The 25,967-nt window shown below is 49.2% G+C and overlaps 1 protein-coding gene across 2 annotated transcripts in view; it reads right to left on the reverse strand.

Annotated features, from left to right (window-relative positions):
• VEPH1 (ventricular zone expressed PH domain containing 1) overlaps positions 1-25,967 on the reverse strand; it is a 59,848-nt gene that overhangs the window by 8,690 nt on the left and 25,191 nt on the right. For both annotated transcript variants that reach the window (XM_059479253.1, XM_059479252.1), the window contains exons 6-12: positions 23,839-24,005; positions 22,209-22,418; positions 18,307-18,530; positions 13,104-13,313; positions 11,776-12,170; positions 3,369-3,508; positions 1,339-1,473 (exon numbers count right to left, since the gene is read on the reverse strand). In XM_059479253.1, the coding sequence (XP_059335236.1) occupies positions 1,339-1,473; positions 3,369-3,508; positions 11,776-12,170; positions 13,104-13,313; positions 18,307-18,530; positions 22,209-22,418; positions 23,839-24,005 (1,481 nt within the window). The remainder of the gene's footprint in view (positions 1-1,338; positions 1,474-3,368; positions 3,509-11,775; positions 12,171-13,103; positions 13,314-18,306; positions 18,531-22,208; positions 22,419-23,838; positions 24,006-25,967) is intronic.

The following is a 25,967-nucleotide window of genomic DNA, read 5'->3' on the forward strand; positions in this document are numbered from 1 at the left end:
CCAGTTCTGCTGCTCTGGGAACTCTGAGCTGTTGGAGTCCTGGTCACTGCGAATTTCAGACTTTCTGTGCTGCCAGGCAGTGATCCCCAAGAGAACATTGCATTGACCTGAGGCCCTGGAGAAGGATTCCAAAATGGAATGATGGAACTGGGATTGCGGGTGTGGAGTTTGATAGAAGTGTGTGATATCACAGGGGGGGAAACTCAGAGTTTAAGGGTTTAGAATGCAGTAATATGTATAAAGCAAGGTGGAGGTTGTAGGGCAGAGGTTGCTCCTTCTTCTTCACCTTCTTCTCCCTGGGTTTGAGTGGTTTTGTGTAATTGGATGAAAAGTCCCCATTGCCAGCAGGGGTGGTTGGTTTTGGGTTAAAAGTAAAACTAATTGAGGTGTCATTTCTTAATTGGGCAGTTTATCCTTAAAAGGTCTTGTGTAGAGAGAGATGGGGCTCCATTTTTAGTTTGTTGGAGTGAAGTGCTGCAGAACTCAGGGTTTGTGAGACTGTGACATGGATAGGAACTAACAAACATCTGAGTCCAAACAAGTGAAGCCATGCTGAGCAGCAAAGCTGCTCTAAAGCCTCTGGATTCAACAGCAGCTCAGACCCTTAGCACAGCTCCTCTGTGTGTGAGCAAATCTGGCCCTAAAGCTGCTCTCAGATGTGGGGGTGTCCCACTGCTCTGAGCCCCAGCAGAGTTCCTGCTCCTTCACCACAATATCCTGGAGAGTTCAGAAGGTGTTCCCAACAAAACTGGTTTTAAATCAGCCACAGTCTTGGTAATTTGATCCTATTCCACCAGACATCTTCATGCCCACAATATTCTGAGAGAGAGTGTTGTAAAATCATGTTTGACAATTCATTTCATCCAAATGAGCTGGATGGAGATGCTCAGGAATAAATAGATATTTGTTTTCCAATCCTACAGTGGCCTTTTCCAAGCAGCTGATGAATAGCTTGGAAAGAGCATTCACTGAAATCCTGGAGACAGAAAAGAGCTTTGGGCTGCAATCCCTTCAGCTGATGGGGGTAACAAATGGCACATGTGTAGACAAATAACTCCATAAAATCCAGGGCTGTGTTTAGCTGGGTGAACTTCCAAGGGCTCCCAACACCCCAGAGCAGCAGCTGGGCTGAGCCTGGAGCTCCAGACTGAGAGCAGGACCAAACTCATGGCATGCAGCATCCCTGCCTGTTCTTCATGCCATGGGTCAGCTCAGGGGTGGCAACAGCCTGGGACCTTCCAAAGCACAGCACAAAACAGCCCTGGACACAGAAAAGGCTCCACGGTGCAGGGCCAAGTCCTCCTGCTCTTTTAACCAGTGAGGAAAGTGTCCCCTTACCTTCTGGTGAGGGAAGGTGTTCTGGATCATGGCAGTCTCAAAGCTGTGCGTGCCCTTGAGCTGGGTCTTCTCCCACAGCGCCTTGAGGACTTGCACAGAGCTGCTGTGCATGGACAGAGGCTCTGCAAACAAGCTCTGCAGGAAACATTGGGAATGATTTCAGGTGGTTTTTCACTCAGGTGTTACCAAAGAGCATCTTGTGCTCACAGTGGGACAGCCAGGAGAACCAGGGGTGAGCCCTGGGGAGCTCTGATGGATCCACGGGCTCACAACTGGGAAAACACCAAACATCTCAGCTCCTCTGGGCTGTCTGAAGCTTACTGCACACAACTGGATAAACACCAAACATCTCAGCTCCTCTGGGCTGTCTGAAGCTTACTGCACACAACTGGGAAAACACCAAACATCTCAGTTCCTCCTATTGCACATCCCACAGCTCTGAGGAACGAGGATTCCCCTTCAATGGCCACTGCACAGTGAGTGACCCAATAGCCAGAGCTCTGTGTGGCACCCTGTCACAGACATCTTTTATGGAAAATCCTTTCCTTAGGATTTTTCCTCCTGAGAAGCTGAGAGACCTCAGGAGCAAAATGTAAACATTGATTATCTGCTGCTGTGGAATGCAACAGGTGCATCTGGGATTGGCCCTTCTTGAATGTTTATAATTAATGGCCAATCCCAGCCCAGTTAGCTCGGACAGAGAGTCTGAGACAGAGCCTTTGTTATCATTCTTTCTTTTCTATTCTTAGCTAAGCTTTCTCCTGAGAACCTTTTCTTCTATTCTTTTAGTATAGTTTTAATGTAATATATATCATAAAATAATAAATCAGCCTTCTGAAACGTGGAGTCAGATTCTTGTCTCTTCCCTTATCTGAAAACCCCTGTGAACATGGTCACAGCGTCCCTGCTCACACAGCAGCCCTGTGGCTGGGAATGTTTGTGCCTCTCCTCCATCTCCTCCGTGATCTTTTAATTAAAGAATGCATTTACACGCAGGAGCCAAGATAGGAGCGCACAACAAATCTGATTTTCCATACTGCAAATATTTGATTTCACAATATGGGCAATGTCCTTCAAATGTGGGATTCCTGGATGGACTTTCTGTCTCCTCTGTCTGAGCAAACCCCTCCAGCCTAATCCTGCTGTCCTGCACTAATAATTTCCCAACTTCTATCCAAGGGTTTTGAAACACAGTAGAACTCTCCATTATTATTTTTTTAAATTAACTGACCAGTGTTCTTGAAAAGTAATTATTTCTAGGAAAACACCCAGGGTACAGCAATTCAGGCTGTTCCATCCACAGCTTCTCTCGCTGTGTTAATTCTGGATAAGTCCTGGGGGCTCCCAAGGCTGCCTTAGATGGCATGAACTGCAGTGAAAGGCTCTGTGTGTGTTAAGAAACTGAACATTGTATTTCAGCTCAAATCCCACCTGTTCCATCCTGAAGTGTGAATGTAGGGCTCTCTCTTCGTTTCACACTATTTGTAACCTGTTAGGAAATTCCACACTTGTGCAAGTACTGGGCTGTTCTTGGAATCAATATTAACCACAGGAAAATCACCTGAAGGGTGGTGGAACAGCACTGGGCTGATTTACAAACTCTGCTCGGTCCAAACCTCTGCAGTGAAACCCCAGTGGGTTCTGCCCCTCCAGCCTCCTCCTGCAGCCTTGGGGGTGATGCTGCTCCCCTAAAATCCACTGCCAGCTCCTGGCTGCTTCCCAGGCACCTGGGAGTTCTGCCTCAATAAGAACAATAAGCTTTGGTGCCACTTTTTTAGGAACAATATGCTTTGGTGGCACCTTTTTATCCCCAGACTTTGTAATCTCCCCAGCCAGTTTGAATTTGGGGTATTTAACAGAAATGTAAAAACTTATAAAGCACAAAACAACTTCAGCTCAGTGGAAGGAGCTCCTGAGGGACCACAAGGGTCACAAATGGCTGTGAGTTAGGGGTGCATTTAATGAGTTTAACCATGAAACATTCTTGTCCAAGGAGCAGCCCAGAGGGGCCCTGGCTGGCGTGGGCTCACCTGCTGGAACAGGAACATGATGTGGATCCAGAGGGGAGGCTGCTGGCTCACCAGGGTGAAGCTGGATTTGCTGTACAGGCAGTAGTGGCCCTTCAGGGGACAGCTGAAGAACAGCTTTGCCACACAGCTTTGAACAGAATCTGCAAAGGCAAACGTGGGATGTTAAAATCAGCTACAAACCAGAGAGGGAGCTCAGTGCCCGTGCTGGGGCGCCAGAGCCATGGGGGAAAACATTCCACTGGGGACTGGGGGCACTCCTGCAGCCAGCAGGGCACTGATGTGTCTGCACCCCTAAAGAAGGAGAGAAATTCAGGGTTCAGTGCTTCAGATCTTACCCTGTAACCCTTTACTGCCCAATGCAGGAGGGGCAGCACAGGCTGTTCACAGTCCTTGTGCTTTCTCAGGTGTTTGGGATACCAAACCAGCAGGTCCATCCAAACTGTGTGTCCCTCATCCTATTTAAACAGTTTGTTGGGAAAGCCCTGCCCTGGCAGGCCCCAGCCAGGTGGGGCTGACACCTGTGGGATCCCTGCTGAGGTGAAGGCTTGACCTGGAAATTGAGATGCACAATTCTGCTTTTGCTAAATATTATAGATCGTGGAATGGTTTGGGTTGGAAAGATCTTAAATCCCACCCAGCCCGACCCCAGCCATGGCAGGGACACCTTTCACTGCTCCAAGCCCCATCCAGCCTGGCCTTGGGCACTGCCAGGGATCCAGGGTGGGCATCCTGTGCCAGGGCCTGCCCACCCTCCCAGGGAACAATTCCTCATTCCCAAAATCCCATCCATCCCTGCCCTGCGTCCATGGAAGCCATTTCCTCAGCAAACCCAAACAGCTTTGTCAGAAGATGATAAAATGGTTTCCCCTTGCCAGCTTGTGGGGTTTGCTCCCAGGCCCACAGCCACCTGGCCTCTCTGCAGCATTTCTGGCAGGTTCCAGCATCCCTCTATGGGATTTTCTGCATTTTCAGTGACAATCTGTGACACTGACACCTTGTCCTGGCAAGGCATTCTTTTGTAGCTCTGGTAAACTCATTCCTCACATGTCACACCTTTACATGAAACACTGAATTTATTACATTTCCCTCCTATGCATTCACATCTTAATAGATAGAAAATGTTAAAACCAAGCATTTCAAGCCCATCTGTTGTGGACACACAGGCTGCCTCTGCTCTTGTCAGGAGATCCAGAACCCATCCCTGCTTACTCACGTTTTCTCCAAAGTCACAACTCATTTTTTCAGCCAAGCATTTCTTTGAGCATTTTCTTCCTTCCCCTTCTCCCCACAGTGACTCACCAGGACAGCAAGGGACTGACTCACACCTCTGCATGGCTGGGCCATGAGCAACACCCCCAGCAGGGAAAAAGGGGGGATAAATCCACTTCTCTGGGAGCATGGCATAAAAGGCACTCACTCGGATTACTGGCTGTGGGGAAAACTTGAGTTTCATCACCCAAACCTGCCAGTTCTCACCCAAACCAGTTCACTGCACAGAGGAGTTGGGAAGCCAGAGGGGTTAATGAGGCCATCCTGGACCCTGGGGTACATGGAAGCACACAAGGACATTCCCAAGGAGGCTGCTGACAGATGCTGCTCCAAACTGCAGACCCCTCACAGATGCTGCAATAACCCTCACTCAAGCAGAAATCGGGCCTGGCCTGGGGCCAGCTGTGTGAAAAGTTGATGTTTCAAGATGGGAAATGACTCTTAGCTAAAAATGACCCCAAAGCACGTGAGGAGGAAGGTGAGGAGGAGCAGGCAGCTTGTCCTTCCTCCTGCCTGGAACACAGGCATTGCTCTCCCAGCTCCAAACACAGGGACTGGCAGAAACCTGGGGGCAGAAGGGGCAGGGCTGCAGCCCCTGGAGGGAAAAGGCACCAGGGAGGATCTGCTTGGGGGGCTGGGAAGGGCATTCCTGAGTGCTGCTGATAAAAATGGCCAAGGATCTGTGGAGAGGCTCCCGAGGAAGTGCTTAGCAGGGTTTGTGGTGACGCTGGGGAGCACACGGGGGCTGGGGACACGTCCCAAAACCAACGGCAGCTCCAAGCACAGCCCTGGCTGCCTGAGCACGGGGTTCCTGGAAAACTGCAGCCCTCATTTGTCACCACCTCTGCAGAAAGCTCCTTCCCAGAGCATCTCCCAGGCTCTGGAATGGGCTGGGAGCTCCTCAGGGCTGCCCTGCTCTGTTTGAAGTGCTGGGTTTGGCGCCGGCTGAGCAGCAGCCCACGTTTGCTACGTGCAGCTTTCGGCAGCTCCTGAGGAGCCACCAGGATCCACCTCTGACAGGGAATACCAGTTATTCCATGTCAGCAGAACCATGGGATCATGGAGTGCCTTGGGTTGGAAGGGATTTCAAACATCATCTCATTTCAGCCACTGTCCCAGATGCTTCAAACCCCAGTGTCCAGCCTGGCCTTGGGCACTGCCAGGGATGCAGGGGCAGCCACAGCTGCTCTGGGAATCCCATCCCATCCATCCCAGCCAGGAATTCCTCCCCAGCATCCCATCCATCCCTGCCTTCTGCCACTTTAAGACCATCTTCTCCTGTCCTTTAATTATCTGCCAGGTTCTTCTCCTTCCCCAGCCTTGGCAGGAGAGTCCAGGCACCACAAGAACAGGATTTTGAAACACAAGAACACGTGAAGAGCACCACGAGACACAACCCACCCACAGAGTCACCAAGTGCCCCAGAAGGCTGATCAGGACCCCAAGGAAAGGCTCCTCAGCCAAGGAACATTTCTCAGCCCAGCTCTTGGCACTTCTCTGCCTTCCAGCATGGGAATAAGCAACAGCTCCTTCCTCCTGCAGGAAACAAGGGAATATATGTTGCAATTTTAAAGTTCACAACTGAGTGGTTGTGCCTGGGGAAAAGGAAAAAAACATAACCAGAAGAATGTCAGCAGAGCTGTTAATTGTTACCTATTCCAGCTTCACATGCTGGGCTGAACCAGGAGGGTTCAGAGTCACTGGCTCTGGGAACAATTAATGTGTTATTTGATTTACATTGGTGATCCTTTACTATTAAATGAAATCTGTTAATAGGAGTAAAAGTATGCTCATAAATTTCCTGAATAGAATCAAACCCATGCATAAGCATGGAACCAATAAGAAATGGATGCAACTTTTTAAATTTTGGGTTTAAGCTTTTTCAGCTTCCTCAGTTTCCTTTGCCTGACCTCTTCAGTTTGGGTTACAAAAAGTATGCAAACAATAAATACGTTTATAGGAGGAGAGGGCAATTTTTAAAGCAAGCAGCTTCAAGAAATGCTGCTTTATATTGTTTTTAACACACTAACTGTGTGTGCAGGGCATAACTCAGCCCAAGGTGTGAGTTACATCAGCACCAATGGAGAAGGCAGGGCTGTAATGGGGGTGGGCACCAACAACGAGGCACTCAGCACAGACTCCACATCCAAGGGGCAAATCCAGGCTCAGAAGCCATAAAATCATCCCAGAATCACAGACCTGTTCTACCCCCACTTCCTTCCCCTAGAGCAGGCTGCTCCAAGCCTTGTCCAAGCCCTCTGGTTGATGCCACCACCCTCAGGAGTGTCCCAGCCGCCAGGTGAAGGCCACCCGGAGAGCAGCCTGCTCCCAGGGCAGCTGTGAGGCCCCCAGGATGTGCCACACGTGGGTGAGGGCAGCCAGGGGACAGCTGGTCACAGCCCCAATACCCTGCTGGGGCACTGGGAATCTCTCCTTGGTGTGACAACGTGCATCACCAGGAGCACAATGGCCACCCTGAGCGGCGGCACTGCCGTCCTGAGTGGTGGCACTGCCATCCTGAGCTGTGGCCATCCCCAGTGGTGACACTGCCATCCTGAGCTGTGGCACTGCCATCCTGAGCTGTGGCCATCCCCAGTGGTGACACTGCCATCCTGAGCAGTGGCACTGCCATCCCCAGCAATGGTACTACCATCCTGAATGATGGCATTGCCATCCTGAGTGGTGGCATTGCCATCCCCAGCGGTGGTACTGCCATCCTGAGAGGTGCCACTGCCATCCCCAGCAATGACATTGCCATCCTGAGTGGTGGCACTGCCATCCTGAGCTGTGGCCATCCCCAGTGGTGACACTGCCACCCTGAGCAGTGGCACTGCCATCCCCAGCAGTGGTACTACCATCCTGAATGGTGGCACTGCCATCCTGAGTGGTGGCATTGCCATCCTGAGTGGTGGCACTGCCATCCCCAATGGTGGCACAATGGCCATCCTGAGATGTGGCACCACCATTCCCAGCAATGACACTGCCATCCTGAGTGGTGGCACTGCCATCCCCAGTGCTGGCACTGCCCTGCCCCTGGCTCCCTGGGGAGTTTGGAATGCCAGCCCTGGTGATGGAATGCCAGCCCTGAAGGAATGCCAGCCCTGAAGGAATGCCAGCCCTGCCAATGGAATGCCAGCCCTGATGGAATGCCAGCCCTGAAGGAATGCCAGCCCTGGTGATGGAATGCCAGCCCTGCCAATGGAATGCCAGCCCTGGTGATGGAATGCCAGCCCTGCCAACGGAATGCCAGCCGATGCTCACAGAGCAGCTCCCTGGGACTGCTCTCCCGAGCCTGCCCAGCCCTGTGATCCCCCTGCAGCACCCGAGCCCCATCTGTTCCCAATCAGGGGCTGCTGATGGAATGCTGGAATCCAGCAGGGCTGAGCAGGGCTGAGCACTGCAGGGGAGCAATGAGCTTTTCCATCCACGCCGCCATCTGGTCCCCATTAGCCCTCGGTACCACATAAAACATAATAACAACCACGTTGGGGGCCAGCACGCTGCAACCTGCTCCCCCTGTGCCTCCCCCTCTGCCAGGCTCCCGGGAATGCTCATGGATGGGTTTCCTCCTGCATGGCACCAGAGCCACCAGGGACTGCTGCAAAATGGTTCCCATGAAATGGTTCCCATGTTTTTCCTTGGGTGTCGCTGAACCGGCCTCAGTGAGGGAGGGGAAATGATTCCCTGGTGTCCCAGGGTCTGTCCTTCCAGAAGGAGCTTGGAGATGGCAAATCCTCCAGCATCCTTGACACACAGATGTCATCAGATGCTCTCCTTCCAGCAGCTCACTCCACATTCAAAGCTCTGGGTATTAATGGCGGCTCTTTAATCCAAATTACCTAAAATTGGAGCAGAACTAGAGCAGAACACCAGGGCCTGTCCCTGCTATCCCCAAACCCAGCAGCTGGGCAGGTCCTGCCTGGGAATGGCTGCACCCATTCCATATCCAAGGACACACAGGGCCATGGCTCTGAGGCACTGTCCTGGCAGGGGTGGGAAACAAGGACAGCAGATCACAAATCCTGATCAGAAATCCTGATCCACCTGGAGAATACAGCATCCCAACCCATCCCAAAAAAACTGGGCTGAGGAAAACACTGCTGAACTCCATGAAAACTGAAGAGCCTGACAAATATGGTGGCTTGTTGTTTTTCTCTTCTTTTGAGGAAAAGATCCCCAGGATGACGAGACTTTAAGTGATGAACATGACATAAAAAATGCCTCAAATTGCATCAGGTATGTCAGAGATGTGGGTCAGGGCACAAGGCTTTAAGCTAAGCAAGAACTGAACCAATAAATGGATTTTTATGGGTTTGGGTTCCTTCTTTCTGCCCCAGCTCAAATCCCCTCTCTGACTGCAGTGTTATTCCAAAAAATTCCCTTATGCACGTGAGCCTGGTGTTGCAGCTTGTCTGCTCTGTGAAACACCCCCAGCTCAGCCCTTTTCTTTAGGATAAAACCCTCTGGCCCACAGCCCAGTGCTAGCACTGCTCCTGCTGCAGGATCATCACCCAATTCACAGCTCTGCCCTGCCCAAGGCACGGCCAGCCAAAAACAGTAAACATTCAACAGCACGGCTGACGTGGCAATTTTTCAAGGTCTGTACGAGGCATCTTCAAACTGTCACAGACAGTTCATGGATCCACCCTGACACTTCTTAACCTGCAGCCCTTCCCAGCTGTAAAATCTGACACTCCAGTTAATATTGCTTCCATTTGGACACGGAATACAAATTGAATGAACTTAGAAGTCAACGAGGAGCCTGCAAATCACACCCTGTAAAGCAAAAATACTCCGTGAGGGGTAAGACCTACACAGCAAACATCTGACTCAAGAGCAAGAGAGCCAATTTGCAAATCACAGACAATTTAGCAGAGCAGAGGTGCCTATTTTGTGTGTTTTGAGCTCGCCTCTGACAACTTCATGGCGTGTTCTGCAGCACCTGGATGGGGGCAGGCACTCAGTTAATCCTCCCAGTCACTGGAGATATTGCAAATCTCTTTTCCAGGCTGCAGAGGCCATTTATCCCCACATGGAGGTCTCTGATTTTCCTCACACTCCTGCAGCCACTCTTGTCCTTTATGCTCCAAATTGGGGCTCTAATTAATGCAGGCAGTCCCAGAATGGTTTGGGTTGGAAGGGACCTTGGAGCCCCTCCAGCTCCAGGCAGGGACACCTTCCCCTGTGTCACTACTGCCCAGATCTGAGGGTCCTGCAGGAAAACTGGGATATTCCCAAGGCTCTGTCCTCACCAGTACACCCCAATCTGGAGCAGCCCCAGTCTGGGGTTAGGAATGAGGAATTCTCCCCATTCCCAGACAGGCTGCCCCAGGTCAGACACCCCCAGCAGCAGCAGAGATGCCAGCAGGGGTGGAACTCTGGTCAGGAGAGCAGAATTTGGCCCATCACCCCTTGGAAATTATTCCAATTTCTTCTTTATTAACACCCTGCTGACCCCCCAGAGCTGCCACTTGAAATCCCAGGAAAGGCCTGAGCAGGGAAAGGAAAGGTTGGGAAATGTGCACTCTTGCAACACATTCTGCCACTATTTCCTCCAAATACTCTGTGTCATGAGGGGCGCTCTGGGGTTCTTATCTTTTCATATCTTCCATGTCTCACACATTAAATCTCCAGTTCAGACTCCCCCACAGCCAACATAAAATCAGCCAGCTGTATTTATTAATGTTTTCTAATCTTGTTTTTTTCTGCTAAACACATTGGTGAAATGTAAAACACGCCTTTGAGTGGGCCCTGTTGGAGTTTGGGGATCTCTGAAGTGCAATAACTGCAGGTTTTTGGAGAGCTCTATGCAATATCTGAAATATTAACAGAGCTGTCCCCTGTGGAATGAGCAGGGCTGCATTTCTTCAACAGATTTAGAGTGAGCCCCATAAATCTGTGCTCTGCACATGTGTCCCTGCTCAAGGAATTTCCCTAGGAATGCTAGCTGAGGATTTTCAGGAAATTACAATAGTTTGAATGAATTTAGAAATAGTCACATGCCTAGGATGTATCATAAGAGGTATTGCAGAAAGGAAACTGAGCAATACATTAAAAAAATACTCAATATATGGAATTTCATTAATGTGGGGTCAGAGCACTCAGCACTTCAAAAACCACATTGTTCACTCTCATGTTTTCACTGCAATTTTATGCAACACAAGTTTTGTCCTTAATTCTACCAGATAACTATTTCAACTACTAACCCTGGAATTTGAGGTATTTAGGAAATTCTTCAGAAGCATAAGCTTTTAAAATATATATAGGGAAAGAATTATATTCCTTATATATAGATAAAGAATTATATCCCTTTTATGAGTGGAAACTGCTTTTCCACTTCTTGACCACTGAGAAAGGAAAGAAATAAATCTTTTATCAACTTCAGTTGATGCTTGTTGGAGCTGAAGTGACGCTGTATTAGAAGGTGATGTTTGAAGTGACTGGAAATTTAATTTATTAAATTTAATTTAATGTAATTCATTGAGGCAGCTGCTCTTAGGGATCAACGTGGCCCATGGAAGGGTTGGGCTGTGAACAGCTCATGGCCACCACTGAGGGGTTGGATGCACCCAAATTCACCTCAAGGGGAATAAACCCAACCCAACCCATTCACTTCAAAGAGGAGCAGATCACAGACCCACCAGGGATGAAAGCAGCAAACATTAAAGCAGCCCAGGCATTGGTGAGATGGGATCCAACCCAACCAGCCCATGGGGATCTCACCTTGCTGTGCCCTCAGGGAGCTTTGTGGTTGGAATGAGCTGCCCTGAGGGTCCTGACCTTTGTTGTCCCAATCCAGCTGAATGTATAACTTGGTAATGAGGAAGGACCCCTAAATCTGCCCCAAGTCAACCCAGCCTGCAGCTGGGAACGTCCCTTCCTGCCCTAACCTTGTTCCCAGAGGCTCTGCCACCCTCAGGGCCCACTCCAAATCACATCCAGAAGGAAATGTCTGGGAGAGGTACGGGATGTGTCCCTGGAGGAAATGAATCCTGGAAGGGTTCAGAAGATTCCATTTGGGAAATGCTGTTTTCTCCAGCTGCTGTTCCTCCCTGCCCGTGCTGGGGTCTCTGCTCCCCTTTGGGCCCTGAGGGGTCTGGGTGGGTACAGAAGCCCTTGGGGGGCTCAATCTGCTTACCTTCGATCACACACTGCTCAGGGACAGGAATCCTCCTCCCCATCTCCATCACAAACTGCTTGACCTTGCCCAGGTTCTCCTTCAGGTGCAGGTACAGCTTGTCCTGGTGCTGCACAGGGCCCGTGGCTGCCTCTGCCCTTCCCTGCAGGGCCTGTTCTGGGCTCAGCTCTGGCACACTGCCTGCCTGGGGCTGGTCAGCGCTGTGCCGTGAAAGCAGGGAGCCCCCCAGGGGCCCTGCCTCGGGCTGCACCCCAAAAGGCTCCTGCTGCTGCTCCTGGCTGAGGCAGAGCTCGGAGAAGGAGATGCCAGCAGGGATGTCCCCACTGTCCTCGTCTGTCCCTCCCTCCGAGCTCAGCCCCTTCACCCTGAGCGTGTGCAGGGCCAGGCTCTTGGACCTGCAGGGAGGAAAGGAAAAAGGGTTTGGAACAGAGGCAGGGCACAAAAATGCCCCAAAATGTGCCCTGTGCAGCTCCCTCAGAGAGCCCAGTGGGGGGCTCACCCAGCCAGGGGCAAGAGCCTGATGGAAATCTGCATTTCCTCAGCCAGGCTCGAGCCCCAGCTTTAATAAACAAATGAAATGGAGCAATATCCAAATGATACCCACATATCCCAATATCTGCCACAGGGGAGCAAGGCTGCCCCTCTGCAAGGATCCTGGAGCCCTGGCGTGGTGTGGCTGCTGTACCAATCCTGCCATAAAATGGCAACCAGCAATTTCACTGAACCAGAGCCCTGCCTCCAGCCCTTCCTGCCCTGCATCCCTGCGGGGGATGGCAAAAGTGGCAGAAAGGGCAGATCCTGGGGCAGGAAGAGCAGAGCTCTGTGTGGAGCTTTGGGGCAGGGACAGCCTGAGGAGCCTGTGGGTCACACTGCTGTCACTGATAAATGCTGTTAGTGATAACACCCAAAAAGCTCTCAGGACCTTCCTGTCTGTGATATCTCAATGCAGGGCTTTTTTCCCTGCCCTTTTTGCTGCTTTAGGGCACAGAAAAGATTAAATGGGGTGCCCAGAGCAGCTGTGGCTGCCCCTGGATCCCTGGCAATGCCCAAGGCCAGGCTGGACACTGGGGACAGTGGGAAGTGTCCCTGCCATGGCAGGGGTGGCACTGGATGGGTTTTGAGGTCACTTCCAACCCAAACCATTCTGGGATTCTGGGATTTAGAAAGATTTCATCCAGCCCTTAAGTTTATGGATGTAAAAATCAGTTAAATTTAGGGTTATGCTGCCTGTGGGTATTCCATAAGCAGACCAAACCCTCTGTGTTTGGATAAAGTTTTATGACAGAACTGATCTCCCTGAAGCCCTCACACATTTTCCAGAGCCATACCTGTTAAACCTCATATCCTTCCTTTCTTCTTTAGAGACCTGGCCCAGGCTGTATCTCCTCACTGAGCCGGGGGTGCTGTTGTCCACATTGATTTTCTCTTCAAAAGCCTGGATTTTAACTTGCAGCTTTTCATCTTCTTCACTGCCGTTCACGACAGATTTTAAATCATCCAGTGGTACAGGACATTCTGCCTCAGGGTCCTTTTCCGTCCTGAGGAGGCAGAAAGCAGAGGTTTAACTCTGGCACACTGTGCTCATTGTGCTGATGCTGTGTCTGTGCCTGGGACTTGTGGTTTGGATCCGGTAAAGTAATAATGTTTAAACAGAGATTCCCTGAGGTTATTTTCAGGAACATCTTCTAGATCAACATCTCTGATGGATCAGAAGCATTGAACATCTCTGACAACCCTGGGTTGGAAACTGCCAAGCACCAGCAAATCACAACTCTGTCCCTGACAGTCAAAGGTTTTTCATCTGAACTCAAACCATTCTCTCAAAATTGCTAAACACTGACTTATTGCATTATTTTCACAAGGCAAAAGTCAAGTTATTTGCAGGCTTCATAGAATTCTGTGGTTTTAAAGCTTTGACCAAAGTACATGCAGTTCTTACTGAATTACTGCCCTCTGAGAAATAAAAATACCTTTTAAAACTCAGGAAAAGTTATGAGCAACGTGACTCCAGCTCAGCAAAGAGAAAATGAAGAGTTAAAATGAACTTGTAGGACTGCAGAGCAAGTAGTTCTGTTTTGGATTTCTTATGTTTGTTTAAAATTACAGAATCAGAGAACCAGGGAATGGTGTGGGTTGGAAGGGACCTCAAAGCCCATCCACGGGCAGGGACACCTTCCTCTGTCCCAGGCTGCTCCAAACCCTGTCCAACCTGGCCTTGGGCACTGCCAGGGATGGGCAGCCACATTATGGAACATTTTAATGCAAAATTCAAAGGTAACCTTCAAATAAATTGAAGGGAAGCTGTTGATCTCACAGGCCAAAAAGAAATCTGCTGGAAAAGACACTGTTGGTAAAAACGTGCTGGGTTCCCTCAAACAGCTTTGGAAATGGTTTTTTCTGGGTTCCTGCATCGCTCAGAGCCTGCACAGAGACTCAGCTCCCCTGAATATTTGGCCATTTGCTGGAAATCTGAATTTTGAGTATCCTTACTCTGCCTTGGAGATGCTGCAGGACTGGATTTCCCAGGGACCAGCACAAGAGCATCACTGCTCCTTCCCCTGTCCCTGCCCTGCTGGGGTGATGTGAACATTCCCACCTCACTCCTGCAGCACCAAAACCATGGAGCAGCACAGAGCAAACAGGAATCTCTTGGAGAATCAAGGGGGATTGGACACTATTTACTTTTTAAACTCCACCCACAGCTCTAAAAAAAGTTTGTTATGCTTCTGACTATATCTCTGTTTGATTTTCTTTTTTCCCCCGATGAACAAACATCTGAATAGCTAAATCTGTAAAACATGGATATATAAAACCACAAGTGAGGGGTTTAACACAGCCCTTCCAGAGCAGCAGAGCCTCACAAGTCACGCTCGCAGTGGGGGAGCCCATTAAAAACTCCCAAACTGCACATTACCAATGGTAAAAAGCCAGGTTTTTGCAAAACAGCCAGAAATGCGGCATCACAAAATGCACTTTCTCACTTGTTTTGATAAAGGCAGCTCAGGGTATTTCTCAGGGGAGCTGGCAAGTTTTGTCTTGCTTTGTTTTTAATTCAAGCAAGATCTCGTAATATATTAACACTGAGGAGCACTTGAAAAATATTCTTCTGTAATAAAGACCCTTGATGTGACCTTTCCTAACAAATCTTTCTGGGGATGTAGGACAAGATTTAATTTATTGGAAAGCAGTCACTCCAGCACAGCTCCCAACACTGCTGCCATTGTGGGGGCTGAGCTCTGAGGAAAACTCCTTTTCCCTGAGTAAATATGGGCAAAGCCTGGGGCACAGAGAGGGGATTGATGGACTGATGGGCCCTGGGAGTGACAGACCCCAAGCAGGGAGCCCTGGTGGTGTTTGGGATTAAAAATGGTGTTTCAAACAGCACCTCTTTGTCCAGCCTCCTCCTGCTCGGCTCCCATGGCTTTGTGAAGGGAGTGCAAGGAAGCACTTCTCCTAAAGAACCACAAAATCATCATGGTTGGAAAAGAAACGTGGATGAATCTTGTTCTCTGTGTTTAGAACAGAAAAAAGTCATTCCCAGGGTGTCGAGGGGCTCCTCAAGCCACCGTCCCACTGTTGCCCCTGCTGGTGCCAGGATTCCCAAGTGGGAAGCAGAGGGTGTCCGAGTGCCCAGGGGCTCTCCTGTGCACCAGCCCTGTGCCCACATCAGCTCCTTGGGAAGCCAAAAGCACAAACCCCCACAAACCCCTCAGTGAGGGCTCCATCCCACCCCCCTGCACCCCTGGCAGTCCTTCCAGCTCCTCTCAGACCAACCATGGTCTGCAGTCCTGGCAAGAGGCACTGCTGAGGCTGCTGGGGCAGGATCAGCTCACACCAAGGCTCTTTGCAGGAGGAGGAGGAGGGTGCACGAGCTCATGGGGAAACCATCATCCAAAAACAGTGCCAGGCTGCTGATGGCTTCATGCTTTAAATCCTCTGGGCAAAGGCACCTCAGTGCCCAGGTGATGCATTAGCACCAAGGGCATTTCTCCACACCAGCAGTGGGGTGCTCACCGTGGGGAAAAGAGCATCCCAAAGGGAGACTGATGAAAATACAGCTGGGTTTGTGGCCAGGGCTTCACCTCTGTGCCCATGGAGGCCACAAGGATGGGTCAGGTGTTCCTGGTTTGTTAAGGGAGAGAAAATCACCTCCTCAAACAGGATGGACAAGCAAGTTTGAATAAGGAAATATCATGGAGGAAATATCATGGAACTGTCAGCAGAATTCCAGACTGGTTTGGGTTAGAGAGACCTTAAAGATCATCCCATTCCACCAGGACCTTTCCACTGTCCCAGGCTTATCCAAGCCCCATCCAGCCTGGCCTTGGGCACTGCAGGGATACAGGGGCAGCCTTAGTTGCTCTGTGCCAGGGCCTCAGCACCCTCTGAGCAAAGAACTTCCTCATATTTAACCCAAATCTCTCCTGTGCCAGTGTAAACCAATTCCAAGCAGCCACAGCGCTGGGAGGAGCAGCACTGGTGCAGCCCTTTAAGCTCAGCTCTTACCCAGAACAAGGACTTTGATGATTTCTTCCCCTTTAATTGACTACACTGCCCCTCTAGGTTGGATAAGTCCATTAAAACCCTGCATATGTTCTTTAAAAGCCCCTCTGGGACTGAATAACTTGCAATTTTGGGACAGTAAGGAGCAGCAGGGCATGGCCTGGTTTTAATTATGCTCCCCAGTCCCTGCATGTAAAATTCCCTGTGTCAAACAACACCGGGCCAGCCATGGCTCTGAAAAAAATCAGCTTTTCCCTAAGTAAACACAGGAGTTTTGGAAGGAATTGCTGTAATCCAGGCCCACAGTTTAAAATCCTGCTTTCCCTCCACAGCACAAGCACCCTGGATTGCTGCTCTTTAGCTCAGTGACTGCAGCAGCTCCAGAGCTGGGAGGGCACTTCCACCTTCACATCTGGACTGGTCCCACTGCCCAAGCACGAGTCAAAACCAGCCCTGCTTAAATCAGCAGGGAGCTCTCGTTCAGCCTTGTCTGATTGAGCTGATACTCTGCCCGAAATGTAAAACCAAATAGCTAAAAACTGTGAAAAGCCAGCAGTCTGCTGTGATCCCTCACAGCCATGTTGAGATAATGAGGGCACAGAGGGTTGGGGAGGGAATGAAATGTAAAATAAATAAAGAAATAAATAAAATCAAGGAGCAGAGAGGGAAAATCATCTGTACCCACACTCACACAGACAATCAATTTCTACTCTTCAGCCAGTCCTTAACAAAGAGAATTTCAGCTAGAAACAGCCAGATTTTGATGAAAACCTTGTTTTTAACTGGGTTTTCTTAGCAGCTCTAGAGATAAATGTTAAGCCCAGAATATAATAAGGAACAGGAATATCACAGTATTTTAACAAACCAAGTAAATTTCAACCATAAATGGAAGGACCACAATGGGTTGGGAATGCCAAGGGCTGCTTTCTGCTGAGGTTCTGCCACCAGGTGAGGCTTGGACATTGCTCACAGCCCTGTAGTCAGAGGAGGGGCTCTGTCTGGGTTCCTCTCCTTTCTCATTTCTACCTCTCTACAGGACACCAATTATTTGTTTCTCCACTGACCTCAGTGTTTTGTCTCCACTACTCCCAGTCTGGCTCCAGGGCTGGCCTTCACTGTCAGGAGTTTTCTGACACCTGTGTTCCATTTTCCCAAAGAATCACTACTCCTGTGTGCCCCCTGACCTACTGCAGCATACACAACTCGAATTCTCAGTCTCTCACTAATTAGAAGTGACTGCCAGCCTGTATTTAAATAGCATTCCTATCCTCACTGTGACAAACCCCACAACACTTCAACCTCAGGATGCACAGTCAGAAGCAGCTGAGCAAGCAGAACATCTCACTGTGGATGCCTCAGAAATTCTTTTCAGACTTTTTTTGGGCAACTCTTCATCAGGGAGCTAGGCCAGCCATTGTTCTCCTCACCCTCAGTGGGCATTTTCTAGAATAAACTCACTGATAATTGTGAGCTTGACTTCACTGATTTATTTTTAACCGAGGCTTTTTTAGCTTGCTTGAATTTACTTATCTTGGGCATGGCTTTCTTCATGGCAATGGGAGCATATTTAATGGGAATTTTGGTGTCTCACAGTGATGTCTAGGGAGGTTACCTGGAACAGAGGCTGGGCAGTGATAAAGGAATAAAGTAGGGATTTGTTAAAAGGCTTTTACAGGATACACCTTGGGCAGTGCAAGAGCCTGGCTGGGGCTCCACCTAAGATGGACCCAAGACAGACCCAGAGTCATGATTTTTTACACTTTTACAAGTTTTGGTCAATTTTCACATTGGGGTTAATTGCCCAATTCCAGCTCCAGGTGATGCAGTCCCACCCTCCCAGTTTGCTCTCCTCAATTCAGTGTTTGCACCTTTTGGGCACAAAGCAGAGGTGTCCCTGGTTCTGGGGCTGGACAAGGGAACTGCTAACACTTTCTATGGAGTTCAGAGTCACACAGGGGGCAGTACAGGATCTGGGAACCGTGCAAGCCAAGCTGCAGGCCCGGGCAGGGGCAGTGGGAGCAGCAGTACCTGGCTGCAGCCGCGGTGCCGTCGGTGCCCAGCTGCCGCGCCAGCAGCCGGGCGATGGCAGAGAAGCTGTTGCTCATGCGGTAAATGTCCCTGCTCTGGGAGCCCAGGATGCTCGAGAAGCTGTCGGTGAGGCTCTTGATCTCCAGCAGCAGGAGGTGGTGAAAGGAGTGCTCCATGTTGGCCAGCTGGTTCACCAGATACAGCAGGGAGGCTCTGGCTCGCTCCTGGGCAGCGTGGGGAGATAAGAACAGGGCTGAACACAGGAATTCATTGTTTGCTGCTCTCAGGGGTTTGTGTGCTGGTTCTGAGTCACCATCCCTGGGGAAGAGTGGCTGCCCCACCATGGCACAGGCAGCTGCCTCAAACACAGCTTATTTGTGGTTACACTGAAGTGACTTTTGTTCCTCTTGGTGTTACCTAACCCAGCCTAACTCAGGACATCTTGTCTCCTCCTCAGACCTAAGCCAGATCCCTGAAGGCTCTTTAAGGGCCCTACATCCTCCTGGGCTGGTGGATCAGCCTGGCTCAGTGATCAGGGCCCCAGCAGCACCAAGATCCCCCTTCACCTCCAGTGAGTCTGGCTCAGCTACTCCATAAAACCAGAAAATGGTTGGGAAGGGACCTCAGAGACCACCCAGTCCCACCTTCCACAGGTTGCTCCAAGCCCCACCAACACCTCCAGGAATGGGGAACATCCAGCTGGATCCGAACATTTCCAATTTAGGGCTCCTCTGTTAGAGTTCTCCTAATTAGATTGGGTTCCACAGTCCTAAAACCATCCAAGTGGGAAAAGCAGTGGGAAAACCAGCAGTTAAGTCAGGAACTCCCATCAGATCCTTCACTGGGGGAATCCTTTCACTCAGGGAAGCCCACTTGGTCCTCTCAGATTGATGGAGAACTGGGAGATGTTTGGATTTCAGCCTGTGCTGAACCACAAACAAAGGCAGAAAAACAAACATCTTTCCTCTTCCCAAGGGCCAGCAGGGAGCTCATGTGCCACGCACGTGCTCTGGGCTCTGCAGGGTCCCAGCCCCACTTCCTCCTCTCTTCTGGGACCTCGTAACCAGAGAGCAAAATCTGCTGAAAGGTTGATTCCAGACCCAGCTGGGCTGTAAAAATACCCGGGAGGCTTTGGCAGGACACGGCCCTGCATCACGGGTGAGGCTTTTTTTGAAGAGCAAACCAACGTAATTCAAGGAAAGGCAGCTCTGCCATGACAGAGACAAATGGCAGGAGTGGATCAGACAAACTGCACCCCTCCAGCCATATGGGGGAAAGCTCCAGCTACACCCTGGGCTGGGCTGATGTGAGCAAGGTTTTTCCTCAATGGCTTGGACGAGGTTGACTCTTTGGTGCACAGTTACTCATTTATTTGAAAGCTGATCCTTCCTCCAAGAGATAAACAGAGGCTCAATTAACATTTAAAACACATTTTTGTTTTCTAAACAAACTGTGCAGCAGACTAAATGGAGGAGCAGTTTTGACCATTTTCCTGTCGCTTTGATCCAGCTGGAGAGTCTCCAGCCATGCTGAAATGCTGCTACTCGCCTGGAGTGAGGTAAAAGAACAATAAACTCGCCTGAGTAATATAATATGTAACTGTTATACAAAACAAAATTACAGCAAAACAGCTCAACATGAAAGCAGCCGTTATCCCCGCCACAGTTCTAATCCAAAATGTTTCACAAAGCCTATTTGGATGCACATAACCTCTTGTTATTTCAGCAATGCCTGTTTGATGTATTTGTGTATTTTCTCGTAAGCAGCACTTGCATTTTATGGCATTACATCTGCCAGAAGGTGAGGAGCTAAAGCACAAGCCATGAGGTGTGGCAAACTGTGCTTTTTCTTAAAAACAGGTTCAGGAGACTACCAAAAGATCACAAGGCTTTCAGAAATAACTCCAGCTCCCAGGTGGTTCAAAACATAGGGGAAAAAAATAAAGTGTCCGACTGCCCTGAGCCCCGAGCTGGTTTTTCATTTGCACAAGTTTATGGTTAAGGGACAAGTTCTGACTCCAGCTTGCTCCCCAAGAGTGTGGCTGACACCAGCAGAAGTGGTGTGTGTAAACAAGGGGCAACCTTTCAATTCCAGAGCTTTCCTCTCTCCCGGGGTCCCTGGAAGCACAGGAGGCTTTTTCTAGGAGCCAGCAAGGATTTGCTGCTCAGATCCACAGTCCCGATCATGCAGGGCCAAGCCTCAATCCTTGCCACCTCCTTTCCCCAGGCAAGCCTTCCAGTGAAATAAAACATCAACAAATAGAGTCCCTGCACTGCCATTGATGCCTCCTTGCCTGCTTGTTTTGCTTGGCCGGGCAGGGCACGCTGATTCCTGTCTGGCAAGCGACAGAACATCCACGGCACGCTCCTGTCAGGACAGGGGACAGGGGACCAGGGAGGGCTGGGAAGGCCCTGACACAGGGGCTGTGAGAGGGGACCATCAGGGGCACACGTAGGTGGGTGGTGGCACTCGATGGTGCTGGAGGACTTTTCCAGCCTGGCAGATTTTATAATTCCATGATCTCACCTCTGCTCAGGAATCAGCCATGGAGGCATTTCCTTCCCCTCTTAGGTGAGTGATTCTTTTTGTATGACCAGCTTAGACAGGGTTTGGAGCAGCCTGGGGTAGTGCAAGTGTCCCTGCCCATGGCAGGGGAATGGCATGAGCTTCAAGATGCCTTCCAACCCAAACCATTCTGTTACTCTAAGATCTTCCATAATTCAGAATTATTCACACTTCCTAACCTTTTAGAGAGCAAAATAAGAGAGGAGCCGTTGATCTCCTGGTGGAACATTCACCTCTGCCACCCTCTGTGTGTTGTCTTTATCCCTGTTTTTGAGTCTGGAGCGCAGAGTCCCTGGATGTCAGTGACAAACACAGCAAACAAATGACAAATGCGTCCTCCCAAGGGCTGGGATGCTGCTGAGTCAGCACTTCCCAAAAAATCAGACTCATGGCACGGGACATGGTGAGAGCTTTCTCAACATTTCCTCCAGGGAGATCGGACATTAGTTACTCAGTGCAGGCTGTGTGTGCTCCACTCAGTAGACTGGTGCAGCCACATAAAGCAACAGGTTAAAAACATGAGGGGAAAATATTCTTTGAATCATGTCTTTGTAAACTTTACTCTAGTGTGCGATTTCCAGCACTACATGGAATCCAACAGGGCCAGTTGGTTCCTTGCTCATTCTTGGTTTGGTATAAAACAATCACAGCAACAAAAGGCAAAATAAATAAATTCAGGCCCTTTGAAGTAGCAGAACTCAGCGGAAATGGAGCCTCAGAGACACCCAGATGGGGAGAGCTGCTTCAACACCCCAAAACACAGAATCCAAATGAAATCCTTCAGTTCTGAGCCCAGCTTTGCTCAGCTGAGGATTGGCTGGTTAGCAACCGAAAAGTTTCTAGAAAATGCTGACACTCAAATACTAAACACAGAATTAAATGTGGTCACCTGCAGGTCTTATAAAAGTAAAACTTGCTGGGGGATGGAAGTAAACAAGGAGAGAACAAAAAACTTCATTTGGCTCCCAGGCCTCAATGGGATTTTGGCTCCTCTTTCCACACAACAGAAATAAGATTTATGAAGCCAAACCAAATCTGGTTTTGATTCTTCTGAGATAAATTTAATTTTACATGAATGCAAAGCTCCAGATCAGTAGAAACAGCGAGGATGGGGTCTTCCTGTGCTGCTCAGACAATACACACCCAAATTAATTGCCAAAGGGGGAAGGACTGGAATAAGATCATCTTTAAGGTCCCTCCCAACCCAAACCATTCCATGATTCCATGGCAGGGCAGTTGGGTTACTAGATAAGAAATATGTGGATGCATGACTTTGTACGAGAATAAAAGCAACCCCAAGCCCAGACCCAAGCAAGTCCTCTTGTTTCCCACCTTACCTCATCGAGATGTCCAACAGCTCCAAAGATCTTTGCTGTCTGCCCAATCAAACTGGGAAAACTCTCCCCAATTTCCCTCAGCGTGGGAAGGAAAGGGGCCAAGGCTGCAGGTTCGTAGCTGGATATTTCCAGAAGGATGTTTAGAATCACCTCGCTGTGGTTGGGGTCCCTCAGGTGTGCAAATAAAAATGGCAAACACTCTCTCAGCACCTGTTAAAAAAACAGAAACAAATTGGATCTCTGGTTTGAATTGTGAACACATATAACCAGAGGAGATACAACCACCAGAGTGATAAAAATAAGCCACCAGCCTCTGAGTTAATAGAAGTTTTCCACCCTTGGTGACCTTTGCACGGAGCTATCACTGAGGTCAATCCAAGTTCAACTGAACATATGGAATAAGGGTAAGCTCTGCTTTAAAATATGGCAGTTATGCATAAATAAGTAAGGAAATGCCCCATTAAAAAAACAAAACAAAACAAAACAAAAACCAGCTTTACTAAATATTTTCCCTGCTCCAGGCCAGTCTATATTTTATTGATTACAACAACATAAGACTCAGCCTGCCTCAATAATACAGTAAATTAAAGTACTTGTAGAAATTTTTGGGTTCCACCAGAAACTACACAATGTGATAAGGTCAGGAGCTGGAATAGAGGAAAAAATGGGGAGCAAGACCCCATTGCGTAAGGTAAGTTGTCATTTCTTGTAAGAACCAAATTTTCAGGAGACTGAGGGTGTAGTCCTCAGAGCCATCTACCAAACAGGATGCAGTTGTGTACTGAGGGATTAATTCAGGGTACACAGGCACACTAATGCACCCTGGATTCAGGGAAACTGCTGCAGCTTTGGAAAAGACATTCAGACACAGACACGGGGTAAAACACAACCCCTTCTTCTGTTCTTTTTTTTGGGGATTATCAGTTCTCATCAGTTCCTAAATCATTTTAATTGTGCTTGACATGGGTTTTAATACAGTTCATGTACACTGACAGAAACACAGTAATGGAAATTCACACTCAGCTGACAGAGGAAGAGCCAAAACACTGGAGACAAATGGTTTAACCCAAACCTTTTGGTCCAGCAGAGTCTTTGCTCTGTTCTCCTTATGTCTAGTGGAGAACTTGGGATGGAATTAGAGAATTGACAGGGAATTAGCACAGGAAGACACTGTGGTGGTGTTCACAGGGGTCCCAGGATGAGGGAAGAAAGGAGAATCTGACTCCATGTTTCAGAAGGCTAATTTATTATTTTATTATATATATTATATTAAAACTATACTAAAAGAATAGAAGAAAGGATTTCATCAGAAAGCTTGCAAGGAAATGAGAGAATGGAATGATAACAAAATCCTGACTGACCAGCAAGTCTGAAACAGCTGGACTGTGACTGGCCATTAGTTAGAAACAACCACATGAGACCATTTGCATTCCACAGCAGCAGATAATTATTGTTTACATTTCGTTCCTGAGGCCTCTCAGCTTCTCAGGAGAAAAAAATCTAAGGATTTTTCATAAAACATATCTGTGACAAGGCACAGCCCTGCACGGTGCCATTCCTCCCTCACCAAGCCCGTGAGACCCAAACCCCCCAAAAGGAAGGGCAGGCAGATGTTCCTGGTGTGGCTTACCCCCAGTTCTCTCTTCCTGGCCACGGTGCGCAGGAGCCTGAGGAGGTGGAGCTGCTCGGGCGGGTCCAGCTGGGCCATGGGCGCCACCAGCTCGGGCAGGCGGGCGCGGATCGGCCGCGGCTGCTTCTCGTAGAGCGCGGGCAGCACCCGCAGCAGCATCCAGTTCCCTGGGACACAGCAGGACAGGCTCAGACTGGGGGCTGTGCCTGGGGGGTGCATCCTATTTACCATCTGTCAGAGCTGGGGCAGTTACCTGCTGCTCATTGGGCAGGTTTCTTTATCCCTTCCACAGCCAATCCTCCCTCCAGATCTCTTCTGTTAAAGGGCCACTAATTATCAATTATCTTCTGTTGAAGGGTCATTATTTATTAACTATCATGGCCAGCGAGTGTCCCTGCATGGCTGATCAAATTCCATCATTCCATGGGGAGATGTTCCACCCAGGGGAGGAGCCAAGCATTCCTACCTGGGTACAATCTGAGCTTTGGGACAGCACAGCAGCCTTTTTCCCCTGCACTGCCAGAGGAGCAGCTTTGTGCTGCCCTGCACTGCCAGAGGAGCAGCTTTGTGCTGCCCTGCACTGCCAGAGGAGCAGCTTTGTGCTGCCCTGCACTCCCAGAGGAGCAGCTTTGTGCTGCCCTGCACTCCCAGAGCAGCCCAGGCCCATCTGCAGCAGCCCTGGAGCTGCAGAGGAAAACTCCCCCCTTGTGCAGGATCCCTGCTGCAGCAGAGCCACAGCTGGCACTGCAGGAGGGCTGAGCCCCCACGGGATGGGGCTGGGACACCGCCCTGACACTCTGTCAATGGTTTGTTTTCTTTTGTGTACTTTTATATTTTTAATTTCCCTAATAAAGACCTGTTATTCCTATTCCCATACCTTTTCCTCAGAGGCTCTTAATTTCAAAATTATAATAATTTGGAGGGAGGGAGTTTACATTTTCCATTTTCACAGGAGGCTCCAGCTGTCCTTAGCAGACACCTGTCTTTTCAAACCCAGACAGACAGACAAGGACCAGCTGTCAGTCAGTGCTCAGCACTGGGCAGAGCCCCACAGGACCAGCACGCTCTGGAGACAGCAGGTTAACAATCACAGGACATTTGGGTCAGAGAGATGTTAAATTCATCTCCTTCCACCCCTCCCCTGGGCACCTTCCACCACGCTGCTCCAGCCTGGCCTGGAAAGATCATCAGTACAAAACCAGGGAGGCATAAAACTGTAGAAAATTATAAATTGGGCCAAGAAACCAAATAAATTATCAAAATAGAGCAAATCATTGCAGGCATAACAACACTGTGTAAAAAACCCCCACTAATTCCAATAATTATAATTTTATTTCTGAATATCATAAGAATGCTGCTTAATGAGCTTTCAGTTTTGGATGATGCTCTGTTGACTCCTAGGCCAAACTAAGTGTGATTTCAATTAACAAAGAAACAAAAGAAGAAAGAAGGAGAGAAGTTACAAAGAAACAACAAAAGACAAAAACTACAATTCTCCTTTGCTGAGATTCAGATTTTCAAATTAAATAAGCATCATATGGAAGGAATAGTTGGTGCACAGAGAGCTAAACATGCATTTGAACAGAAATAGTTAAGGATGCCATTTCCAGGAATAGAAAGGAGCCAGAGGGAGCCAACTGCAGACAGACAGAGATATGCTAAACCCTCTCTCACACGTTTTCTTAAGATGTCTGTGCATAATTCAATTTGAAGCCCAGGCTCATACCAAAATATATAACTTCACATCGCAGTACATGCCTGCCTCAATGGATTTAAGTTTCACTTGAGCAACATATGGAAAACATCTGCCTATTGCAACCTAGTATGGCTCCTTTCTGTAAACCCTTGGAAGTCCTCACGGCCTCTTTGGATTTGGTTTCCAAGAGGAATCAGCTCTCTGGCCTGCTGCTTTTCCTCCCATTTACATCTGAGCCGGATGACTTTGGAAGATAAGCAGATCTGTTCATGGATGGTAGGAAAAGGATATTTGGGTTCAGGCTGGAGCACGTGGGGCTCCTGCCAGATACAGAAAATGCACCCCAGGACACGGCTGGGTCTCACAGCCTCCCCCTGAGCCAAGAAACGAGCACATAACTCAGGGCAGGTTCAGACAGCTCTGAGCCCCACAG

Source organism: Ammospiza nelsoni, chromosome 10 (assembly GCF_027579445.1).
Source record: "Ammospiza nelsoni isolate bAmmNel1 chromosome 10, bAmmNel1.pri, whole genome shotgun sequence".
NCBI classification, from domain to species: Eukaryota; Metazoa; Chordata; class Aves; order Passeriformes; family Passerellidae; genus Ammospiza; species Ammospiza nelsoni.